Here is a 12674-nt window from a genome sequence, read left to right on the forward strand (position 1 = left end):
GGTGTTAAGAACGTTAGATCAAACAGTCTTGCTCTAAAGGTGCATTTGTCCACATGGGCTACGTTATAAGACTTATTAGCTAGTGAGTTAGATAAATGCAGAAACTTTTGCCCGCCGTTGTTTGCGTGACTTCCGCCGTTCTCCTGTTATATAATATTCTCCTGTTACATAATAAATGAAGTTACCAAAAGTGCTTATGTCGGCTATTTTAAACTTCAAATGAAATATCTTTTGAGAGCTAAACTATTTCTTAACTAAATCTTTCCAACTGTATTGTGTGTAACTATTAATTTACATAGTTAAGGAGATGATATATTTTACTGATCGCGAAAAACACCAAAAGATGTCTCTCAAAAACAAAGCCGCTCGTGCACGTGTAACTCAAAATTTTCGTTGTTAAAATGCAACAGGTGAAGCGTGAATATCAATACAGCCACAACTGACTTTTTTTAATCAAAATGAAACATTTCATTTCTACTCCTGGAACGCGCAAAGCCAGAGGAATAAAATGATAAAAATACTCTGTACCAAACAGTGAATTTTGATGCGAACCTCTCATAATGTGCCGTGTATAGACTGGTATTATTAGAGAGATTTAGTTTCGCGTTTTTGTGGAACGGCAAACGCCAGGCAGTTGCTTGTCGAATAAGATTGAAAATTCTCTTAATATTTTAACTTGCTACTCCCTTTGGAGAACTTTATTGATATCCGCTAAAGCAAACAGTCTGAACATTGAAGAAAGTAATTCAAAATCAAACAATCTTCTTCAATTTGTGCTAAAATTCGTTTGCCGTAAACGCGATGCCACTGAATCTCTCTATTAACAAGTAATTTCTTCAAATTCAAATGGGCCGGCAAAGGCGAGCGTGACTTGTGCCATCAGAACTAATGTTGAGGACTAGAATAAGAAAAAGCAAAATTAAATCAATGGATTAAGTCATGTTAAATGTTAAACCAAAGTAAAAACAAAAGAACAGGGTCGGTTGAGCGAAGGCTGGTTAGCGCTAACCGTTGGCGTATTTAACGCTGGTGAGCGCTAACCATGTTTCGAGCAACCCGGGCCAGAAGATTGGACTGGTATAGAATGTAAGGCAACAATTCTATCCCTAAGAATAATTTACGGAATTTTCTTCTCCATTTTCTCATCCACGGCTTGTGTCGATTCATGTATTTCACTCAGATCCGGTATTAAATCGCTCAATAACTGAGAATACTTCCGCGCGAAACAAGCTCTTGAGAAGTCCAAATGCAAAATCGCTACATCTGATATCTTAGACGTGAAATAAATCGACGAAATAAATTGCCACTATACCTTCGTGTGACCGCTATTTTTGCCAAAAAATGTGCATAACACTTGGCTTAAGCTCGCCTATGATAGACATTACGTACTGACCAAAATTTACGAAGGATACTATTGGTCGAAAAAGGAAATCAGCTAATCACGATTAACCTTGCAATTTGTGACCAATAAAATAGAAAAACAAACTCGTCCGAAAATTCTACACAGCTGCCGAAGGCACCCACGTAATTGGTTTTAGGGGAAATGTCAGCTAATCTGTTAGCTACTCGTAATAGAAGCACAAGACGACGCGAAGGAAATTGCGCATTCGTTTTTCTTTTTGTATTATAGATTCGCGCTATGTAAAGGAATCCAGGAGGCCCTTGGATTTCAGATCCCTTCCCGTGAATTCCGGATTCCGGATTCCAAATCGCGGATTCCGGACTCCAAACTTGCGGATTCAATCAAATCGGCCGAAGTGGATCGTGTATTCCATCGAAAGCCGTGGATTCTGGATTCCACACAATGGATTCCGGATTCCACGCTGTGATGGATTCCGGTTTGCAAAGCCTAACATTTTGCTTGATTCCGCATTCTGTCACATGAGGCGAATAGATGAAGAAGAGTTTCTTTGCCAGCCTGCGCACAGAACGTAGCATTGGTTTGCTTAGGAGAAACTTCTCGACATTAGCTCTTTACGTCCAGGAATCCCACGGATTTCGAGGCGATTTCGAATGGAATCCTTTAGCTTTGGAGAGCGTGCCATTCAGGAGCAAACCGGAACGAACATCTCGGAATAACACAATGGAAAGCCTGTTCACAGGCTATTTCTTTGAAAGACTCTACAAGGGAGAAGTGACGTGAGTGGTATTTGGACCACTGAGGTCATTGAAAATACACCACTCAAGTCCCGGATGTTGTCTTTCCCGTTATTAGTGCTGTGGTTTGTGATTTCAATTCCGCTTTGATCTTCGTCTTTTCCAACAAATCCCTAATATCTATATGATAAAAATTTATTTGATTTATGAAACATTTTAAAAATTACCGAACGGGTTTGCACTCTTCAAGATCCCTGAATGATGCTACACTCATTTTCTTTTTAATAGCGATTTTATTATTTAGATTACAATATCGATAAGCAGTTGATTAAACGCTCGACAGCTTGGATAACTTCAATTGATATTGATGTCAATATGATATATAGGAAGGACCATCACTGCGCTTAACAATTTCTATGCAATTGCACTATTGATATATAATACAACAACACTCAGCAGGAAAACTCCCAATTCGCTCTGGTACAGAGTCCATGAATGTCTATACCTCCTCTCTCCACTTTTATTTCTGGTTCCCATTCACACTTTTATAAAACGGAAAAATTTATTAGCTTTTGTCCAAAAATTGTTCAGTCTTATCTATCACGAAAACCCAAAACGGAAAACTGGCAGGAAACAGTCACAATTAGTACAAGAAGTCATTGAACTCATTAGCTTCTTGCTCATCTACTGGTACAGAAGTAATTTTACTCCGACATTTTCCGCTTTGGAGACCAAATAAAAGAGCCTTACTGCTGATTTTAAAGGCAGAGCTTGTTCTTAGCGTGGAGTCAAAATGCGGGGTTTGCACAGAACAACTGCTGCCATTTTACTTTTTGCCGTTACGTTATCATTGGGAGGTAAGATTTTCGGTGCTTTTTCTTCCTGGTTATGGTGATTTAAATAGCTACGATGTCTTCCAAAAAATCTTTATACCGCTTTCGATTGCCATTTTTTCATCTTCGACGTTTACGTTGACCATCTATGCAATTGTTTCACTGCAGGAAGCATTAATGAAATAAATTAATACAATGAGTATTCTAAGACGTGGACCTTGAGAAAGTGCATGGCCTCCTACAATGATGAGAGTCGAGCTACGTTTTCTTCACTAATGGAAAGCTTAGATTTCCACTGTGAATTAGTTGCCACTTTTTTGAACTTCATATTAAGGAAGTGACAAATTAGTTTTCACCAAAAGTAATCTTTTCGCAAATATTAAAGGTAGATAGACTTGAAAATGAGAAAGATTCGAGTTTGTGAAGAATGCTCGGATTGGAAGCGTTATCAATTCCATTCAGTCAGGGAAGGAGGCGTAAAATGCTTCGGAGACATTCACGTTAAATACGCAAAGCTTTGCCGAGACTGGTTTTCTATTCAGGTCATGTGCCGTCGGAGTATTGAACGACTAGAGCTATATCAACTCAGTCATGTCAGCTACAATACAGTCAGACTTCAAGGTTTTATTAGGTCTGAGTCTGAACCCCTTTAAATTTGAACAAGAAATAACGTTTTGCTTCCTCCTTATGAATCTATGCCCTATTGAAAAGCTTCCTTAAACGCTTTAAGACAATTTGTAAGAAGAACAAACACGGGTACTTGGAAGCAATGTCCTTTCAGAGCAAATGCCATTCTTGTGCGAACCAGTGAGTTACTTAAGCACTCAGTTCTCCTCCTTTTTAGGCTGCTGATATTTTCTAGCCCTTTCATCTTTTTTATTTCAATTCTTTGACAATACCAAGTAGGGGTCCTGAAGCAAATGTGTACGCAGCAGTTGTCGCTATGCGTTGAATGAGAAAGGATAAAACGTCGGTGTTAGCGAGCTTGCAACTGACTGCCGGTTTTTACTGGTGCGAAATAGCGTGAGTTTAACTGTATGGCTACTTAACGTTATATAGGTAGGGTATATAGCCATGCAAAGTTTGATTACCAATTAAAAGGAATTTAAAAGAAAATCAAAGATATCTGGTCTGAACACGAATCACGCTGAAACCGTGTATGATATTTGAGTTTCATCCTCCTCATGCATGGTCATGGTAGCAGATAAGGATATTAGATACAAATTGTAACCTTTTCAGTGGAGCATTTTTAAGATGCATTTTTTGACTGTAACGATAAATTTACCAAAGCAATGCAAGAAATGTTATCGAAGAAAATAATGAAGAGCAATTAGACTAATTATTATTATATTGTCAAAATGGTTTAAAAACAGTCAAATTGCTTGAAATAGGTCTGTGAGGCTCGGCGCTGCAAAACTGAAACTACTGCCGGTGTCTCTTTGACACCAGTAAGAAAACTAATTTACCTTCGTCCGTCGTAAAATGCATTAGTGATGTTAGGAATGAAACTGAACAATACCCGTCGTTTGAGATACTTCTGGTTACATTTTAAAGTATTTTCCCTTGTTATTTCGAACTGTCACATTCGAGTTAATTCAAAATGTTAGAAGCGATGTAACAGTTCATCGATAAAATTAGACGGTGTCGGAAACGAGATCTCGGTCCTTTGATGTTTCCTTAATTAATATTGAACAACTATTCACGTCAGTGTCGGTGGCTACTGGATCTTCTAATAACCGAAGAGAAAGTGCTGCCTTTGTAATGACATCTGCAAATGGTTCGACTCTCTAGTCTTCTCGGATAAGGGAGATAAGCCTTAGTGCCCATCTCCCCGCATGTGGTTCGTAAAAGAACCCACACACTATTATATTCGCAAACAGTAGAGCATAGAGTTCGCGGTGTTGTTTGTCCTCTGTGTTATAGGCAGAGCTCCGATAAGTTAGAAAACTAAAAAATGTTAATTGCGTTTCCCTCTCCAAATAAAATTATCGTATCGTAGTGTGCGACCCGGCTATGCGAGTGGTTTAGCGATCAAAGGATAGATGACAAAGTTGGTTTGTGAGAAATACGTGACGCAATCAGGACCGTGACTCAATGTCTGCACTATCAAATATCGGTTACGTCCGCATTTTGAAGATGGTACTCATGGGTGTCATTGTTATTATCAATCTATAAATACTCCGCTTTCATTAATTACGGATTAAGAGCACTTGCTGTTTTGATTAGGAGAAGGATATTGACGGCTGACATCTCATATGTTCCATTCAATCCTTCATTTCAGCAAATACATTTTGCACAATGGTAAAGTAATGAGGGGTTAAGGCCGGACTGCAGAAAATTTTTAAGCAGTCTGGTCCGAGAGGAACCATCTTCCAGAAAATAATAACTGAATCCCAAATCTTCCAATAACTGAAACAGTTATGATGATATAGACGCGTTATTGTATGAGATATAAATAGGAACTGAATCTTCCTTATCTTCCCGCATTCTCATTATGTTATCTTTATTCAATCGTTACCCTCTAACTTCTGAGATTAATCAATTTAAATTATTCTTTAACGTAAATATTAAGCATGTAGGTGAGATATCTTCATAATACCTGCCTTGAATAGCTGAATGTGCTATTTCCAGATGCAAATTTCTAGTTTTTAAAGAAACTGTGGTGCTGCGTAGATGGGAGTGTAAAACATGAAAATTTGGTTTTATCAAACGAGTCGATAAAGGTCGAATAGACTTGCTATTATCATGCTAATTAGCTACACACTTCTTAGGGGGCAAACAACACGAGTTATAACGAACACCTTAGCCACACAGATGATTTGTTTCACGTTCATTGAATGTTTATCACCTAAGCAGTAAAATACAATCATTACACAAGTTACTTCGACGTTTTTTTTAGTAAAAAATGAGCAGATAACGAAGTAGAAAGTCAAAATGTCAAAGGCAATCAGAAGATATAAAAATGTTGTAAAAGGTACTAAATTCTAAATACTAAAATGGACTTTTTGCAATGTTATTTCAATATTTCGTTGAGCCGATTTTCCGCAATTTGCTTTTTTTTCCAATGTTTGCCCCCCCCCCCACCCCCCCCAGCATAACACATGGCTAATTTGCATGACATTATGAAAACCAACATGGCGGCTATCGTTAATAAGGGCTATTACCACTGTGAAAGATTTGGAAAGCTGACGTTTCGAGCGTTAGCCCTTCGTCAGAGCGAAGAGAGGATTTGTGGGTGTTGTTGGTTTTTATGGGAGGCACGGTGGCCTCATGGTTAGTGCGCTCGACTCCGGATCGAGTGGTCCGGGTTCGGGGCCTGGCAGGGGACATTGTGTTGTGTTCTTGGGCAAGACACTTTATTCTCACGGTGCCTCTCTCCACCCATGTGTATAAATGGGTACCGGCGTAATGCTGGGGGTAACCCTGCGATGGACTAGCATCCCATCCAGGGGGGAGTACAAATACTCCTAGTCGCTTCATGCTACAGAAACCGGAGATAAGCGCCGGCCTGATGAGCCTTCTGGCTCGTAAGCGGAGACTTTACCTTTTTTGGTTTTTATGAGGGTGGGGGAGCTTTGCCATTGGTGGAAATATAGTGACATGAATTTGTGAATAAATTAATGGAAGGAGAGGCGTTCATTGATTCCGTGAGGTTAGAGTGTACCTAGTTGAAAGATGAGTTTTTGTTCTAGATTTTTGCGGCTTCCTGTGTTCCCGTGGTGTAAGGATAGGCCGCAAATTATCCTGTTGTGGTGGGAATGATTATGAAGATTGAAATGGGACGCAACTGGTTTTGAAGCATCTGTGTCGTTTTTCTCTACATCTTGTAGATGTCGGCGAAAGCGGTCCGCCAATCTTCTCACTGTTTCGCCGACGTAGATCTTCTTACATAGTGTGTAGGTTATGCAATGGATTACATTACGGAGATGCATGTAAAGTGGTCAGTGATTTTAACGGATCGATTCCGTCTTGAGATATTAACCATGGTAGAAGTAAAAGGACAAGTTTTGTATCGTGTGCGTGTACATTTGAAAGTTCCCGGTTGGTTGTCGGACTTAAATGCACTCCTAACCAGAAAGTTAGCAATGCTTTTGTCGCCTTTGAATAATCTAAGTTAGAGGAAATATATGTTTAGTTTCGGGATCATTGCGGAGAGTTTTGAAGTTTTTGACTGCAAGGTTTGTGAATGGAATGTGAGGGTGAGTGGAATTCTGTTGGTTACTTCGTTCTGTGACATTTACATCGCGGTTTCTAGATCGATTTCTTGGGTACAATGTTTGCCTGTGGTAACAGCGGACTCAGGGTATTCACGCTTTTCGAAAAACTGGCACATTTTCTCGTACTTGCTGTTAAAGTCGGAGTCGTCACTACAGAGGCGCCTCAGTGGATGAGAGGACCAATGCAGCAAATAGTTACGGGAATCTGTTGATTTTTAATGTGGTATCAGATCGTTTCGCTAACGTCCAGGGGTCGGTTACTCGAAGCCCGGTTAGCGCTACCCGTTGGTTAAGAGGCATCAAGACCAATAGGTTTCCATGGTATTTAACACTGGTTAGTCCTAACCATGCTTCGAGCAACCCGGCCCAGTTCACTAACAACCGAAATCGATTCGCTAAGGTGTTTAGTTGTACGCTAGTAGATAAACGGTTGCTGTTGAACAAACAGAAACAGAGAAAGCCGCAAAAATCTAGAACAAATATTCATCTTTCAACTAGGTACACTCTATCCTCATGGATTCAAAGAACACCTCTCTTCTCACAAATTCATGTCACCATATTTCCACCAATGGCAAAGCTGCCCCACACCCTCATAAAAACCAACAACACCCACAAGTCCTCTATTCGTTCTGAAGAAGGGCTGACCCTCGAAATGTCAGCTTTCTTTCACAGTGGTAATTCAACCTTTATCAACTCGTTTGATAATACCAAATTTTCTGTCTCCAGATAGTCTGTGTTTGTAACCTTGTTTTTCATTTTGTAGTAGTAAGTAGTATGAAACCTATAGGTTGTCATGGTAATGGCTGATCATGATTAACACGGGGCAAGCTTCGAGCAACCCGGGCCTGCATGCAGACTACTAAGTGAATGCACTGACTGTTTCCTTGCGTTCGTAACGTTCAATTTCACCTCCGCTTATGTCTTATGGCAACGCGCAAGAAAAAGCTTCCTTACCTTGCTAAGCCTCTGTTTAAGCCTGTTTCCGGTTGATTTCTGTCTAGATTGGTTGATTTTGATTTTTATTGCTTATATCCTCATTTGGTATTTACCTGCTAACAATGTTGGATTTTTGTTGCCTTCCAGGGACACGAAGCGATAAAGCCGATGTGTTGACAGTATTGTTGGAAGACACAGTCATTGAAAGTTAGTTAATAATAATGTTGTTGGTCTGCCTACAAATCCCGATTCTCCCTTTGCCTTTTCAAGACCATTTTAAAGTGCCTTTGAATAAAAGCGAGTCTGGAGTTGTCATTGCTTTGATACAAACCTTTGCGGCTTTTCTTATGTAAATAGACAGACATCGTTAGCATTAGAACAACATGATTTACACAAATTATTAAGAAAAGCTAAAGCAAGGTCAACTCCAGCCTCGCTTTTATTCAAAAGCCTAGTAACTAAGCACAAACTGCAAAATGGTCTACTGGCCTTATAATCCATTAGCCTTGATAAAAAGAAAAAGAAAAGCGAAAACGAAAGAGAAAAGATACAAAAGGAAAATTCTATAGGTAACTAGTTGATAAAACTGGCAACATTTTAGTTTACTTTGTTGAGTAAAACCACGGGTTTTAATATGATAATAGAGGCTCCTAAATATTTGAATAGGAATTGAAAGAAGTGTTTTTCTCCCCCGGATTCGACTGGACTCAAAGGTAATTTAAGGATATGATAAATATTTGTTAGCATGCCCATGGCCGAGCGAATCTAGTAGAATCTGAAAAAGGACAGCGGGAATAGGATTTGTACCACCATGTCTCCCTTGGGACCATCATAATGATATTATATATTTTTTTCGTCATTTCACTCACGAAAAATGTCTATATAATTTACAGGCCCTTTCGAAGAGAAGATAGAAAACCATACGCCGTTCTTAGAAGAAAATGAAGGTAAATTGATTGATTTAATTTGAAACTGTAAGCTGCTCGCCGACCGGTTAGCTGAGTTGGGTGGGCATTGGACTACCGTGGAGATAGTACACGGGATCAAAAACTCCGCCCAGATTAACACTCAGGGTCCTTAAGAAACTGAGAAGAAAGTGCTGCCTTTGTGATGACATCTGCAAATGGTTAGACGTTGTAGTCTTCTCGGATAAGGGCGATAAACCGTAGGCCCCGTCTAACAACACTTGCTGGTTAACTTGTTCGTGAACTGGTAAACCGTTGATTCATTCAGTGGGACGTTAAAAAACCCATGCACTGTTCGCGAAGAGAGCAAGGCATGGAGTTCCAAATGTTGTGGTCAGGCCTAAATTAATTCACTCATTCATGGGTTGGGTGAGATCGCTATTGGACTGATAGCGGCTGCCAGCGACCTCTTCATATGCTGACGTCCGGTTACACCCATAGATTTATTACTTGCAAAGCGCATTTGAATCTGTAAATAGAAAATGCGCTATATAATTTCATTACCGGTTACATTGACCAATTCTGTGGTTTGGAATGCGCTTTGAAATGACTTGTTTGTGTGAGTATCATTTGCTTGTTTTATACATACGATCCTAAGACGTGCAAATACGTATTCAAATGTGGTTATAAACTCCCCTGTACCGTTCAATTATATATTATCTTTCTCTTCTATCTTTCAGATGCATTCAGTTTAGCAGGTAATTATATGTTCTTTATAAATCGATGAAAGTCATCCTACTTCTGATAAACAATGCGCGAATGGTACATAGTTGACCACTAGGATTTTGATGTAATTGAAGAGTGTTTTATTAGGGCTTTTAAGCCCTAATAAAACCCTAATAGCCCTAATAATTCAAATTAAGATCGTTTCGCCATCTTGTATGAGACCAAATGAAGCAAATCGAAGCATAATGGCGAGAGTAACAATTGTGGCTAATGGAAGTGTCGGTTTAAAAATGAATCAAGCCGGGAAGATTTCGGTATCCCGTTTCTGTTGGGATCCACGCAAAATGCCTTTCTCCAGATTATTGCTCGCATTAGGATTACTTTGACTAAAGATCCTTTCTTTCCTGTAACGACAGCTTCAAGACTTCCGCTATTGCCTACAAGGTCGTCCTCTGGTACGTAAGTTAGAAGCATTCCGTTAATTCTACAGTTTTGTGTTTTTTGCGAATGACAACGATGTTTCTTTTTGTGCAGTCTTTTCTTTTTTTCTTTCATCTCGCATTCAACTTGCCTCAATGTTAGCTTGTATGTAATTTTATGAGAGGTGGGGAAAGGTTTTCGCAGGACAGGGTCACCCAACCCTCTTCCCTTGCTGTGATCCAATCATCCAAAGTAAACTGAGGGAATGGTCCTATGAAGGATGTTGCATGGTTGCCTACAGCCTCGTTTCCATTGATGGCAGGGGTTATTATTACCGATTGGAGATAGCGTACAGGACCTGCAAATTAAATGAAAGGATACTTAAAATGTAAACAAAAATGCTTAGAAAAGTAAAGAGATCGGTGTCCAAAAATTAAGACAGGTATTATTTCGAGGGACTTCATCGTGTCACAAAAACCATTGGATATTCTTCGGCAATTGACAAATCAGTGTTAATGAACTGTCTTATCACTTTATCCAAGGGTTAACTTTACTCAGGCCTCGTCTTAAAACATTTCTTTCCCGTTTTCGTTTCTTTAGCGCATATTTTATAAAATGAATTATTCCACGAATCTCATGAACTCTCGACTATACAATGATAGGAAAATGACTTTGGAAGGTTAGACAAAACAGAATATTCTACCTACTCAATTAAGCCAAATCGGGATAAAATAAAGCATATAATCTCGATGTGTGAATTTGCACACTCTTTGTATTTTTAATGGTAATTGTTTTTATACCAATACGCATTTTTTTTTTGAAACTCCGAACTGGCTTATTGTTGCATGGACGCAACATGAAAGAGCATTTTGTTGGAGTATTAAGTGGTAAAAGAAAACCTTAAAACTATAACTTTTTTTGTCTCTAGTAATTGTACCAACTGTGTCAATAGCAATTCAGAACATTACACCTACCTTGTCTTCAGGTAAGCGTGAGATGAAAACAACAATTGATAACTAACTTCTTACTAGACAGTACAATAATTTTGAAGGAATGAAGTAATCCCCGCACAAACTGGACAATTTAAGCAATTTTCTCTTATAGTCACCTGAAAAATTCAGACGGCTTCAACGAGATTCAAACCCATGAGCTCTGCCTTACCTGTGCAATGCTCTACCAACTAATGAGCTATGAAGCCACACGGTTGGAGGCAGGTGAATTTGCTTGAGGATTACGTCATTCCTTCGTCTATATCCCGCACTTAAAAAATATATACATACATTCATTCCATTCATCAAGTCCTTTCACGGGAAAACCGTCATCGGTCCAACAAATTGACTTGCTCCCAAATGTGTGGCTTCGCAGCTCAGTTGGTAGATCATTGCACCAGTATAAAGAGGTCATGGATTCGATTCCCTTCGGAGACGCTTCAATACTATACGAGGCAATGTGCAAAACAGTATTAATTTTAGTCCAGTTTTATATTTTCAGTGACTGCATTTGATTAGAACTTATTTCTAGCGACTCGAATCCCGGCCTGAACTGGTTTCTTAAACAACTTTAACTTTAAAAAAAAACTGCAAAGGGAAGAACACTTTTAAAGTACTCAGAACATATTGAACTAAATTGATTGATCTGTTTTGTTTCCAGTTAATGTATCAAATGCTTCATTGGCCACTCTGAACCCTACACCTGCATTACCTCCAGGTAATTATGTGATGACTGAATAGCTAGAATTCAATGTCAGCCTGTAAATTGAAGTTAAAGTTTTAAAATTGGTATCATTAATGAAAAAAATTGAAAAGAATTTTTACGGCTTTCATTTTCTAAGGATCTTCCGCTGAACGCATTGGTATCAAAATAACGGAGTATGTGTATATAATTATACGATTATCCGTTACCTAAGGCTCCGTGCAAAAGGACGCAACATTCTTGGCAAATCACTCACAATTATTGGGAGTAACGCTTTTCGTCCGTTTACACACCTTGTTGCATGTTGTTGCGCGAAGTTTGAAACTGGTCAAACTTTTGCGTCAACAACTCGCAACATTTCTTTTGTTCCTTGATCGCCAGAACGTAAACCAACATGTTTTGATACGTGCAAATTCCAACATTGTTGGGCCGCGCACACGCGTTAGATATGGCCTCCATGTAGATAGAAACGAATTAACATGTTGAAAACAAGATGACCGCCAAATTCTGTAAGTTCACAAGGTCCCATGGGTCGTGTCCTTGCCATAATGCACTGCATGCACGTCCTTCCATTGTTTGGAGTTGTTTCATCTGCCAACACCATCCAACATATCCCGAACCAACAACTCCCAAAAGTGTTGGGAGTTGTTGGGTCCGTTTTCACTGAACATAAGTCTGAGTAACGTGGACAACATGCATGTGCTTACGATACCTCTTGGATTGCAAGTGACAAGATGCGTGCCAGTTTTAATAAGCGTCACATAGTGTCCTCTTGTTCTTTTCTTTATCCGAAAGGTGATAAACGTCGAACTTACTTGCCTCGACTTTACTCGGAAAGTAAACACAAG

At 39.3% G+C, this 12674-nt stretch overlaps 1 protein-coding gene across 1 annotated transcript in view; it reads left to right on the plus strand.

Annotated features, from left to right (window-relative positions):
- Positions 1-2814: 2814 nt before the first annotated feature.
- Positions 2815-12674, plus strand: part of LOC137992987 (uncharacterized) — a 34244-nt gene continuing 24384 nt past the window's right edge. The window contains exons 1-7 of the mRNA XM_068838626.1: positions 2815-2954; positions 8231-8290; positions 8977-9030; positions 9729-9746; positions 10131-10169; positions 11063-11119; positions 11785-11841. Coding sequence (XP_068694727.1) covers positions 2891-2954; positions 8231-8290; positions 8977-9030; positions 9729-9746; positions 10131-10169; positions 11063-11119; positions 11785-11841 — 349 coding nt within the window. The 5' untranslated portion in view covers positions 2815-2890. The remainder of the gene's footprint in view (positions 2955-8230; positions 8291-8976; positions 9031-9728; positions 9747-10130; positions 10170-11062; positions 11120-11784; positions 11842-12674) is intronic.

Source organism: Montipora foliosa, chromosome 2 (assembly GCF_036669935.1).
Source record: "Montipora foliosa isolate CH-2021 chromosome 2, ASM3666993v2, whole genome shotgun sequence".
NCBI classification, from domain to species: Eukaryota; Metazoa; Cnidaria; class Anthozoa; order Scleractinia; family Acroporidae; genus Montipora; species Montipora foliosa.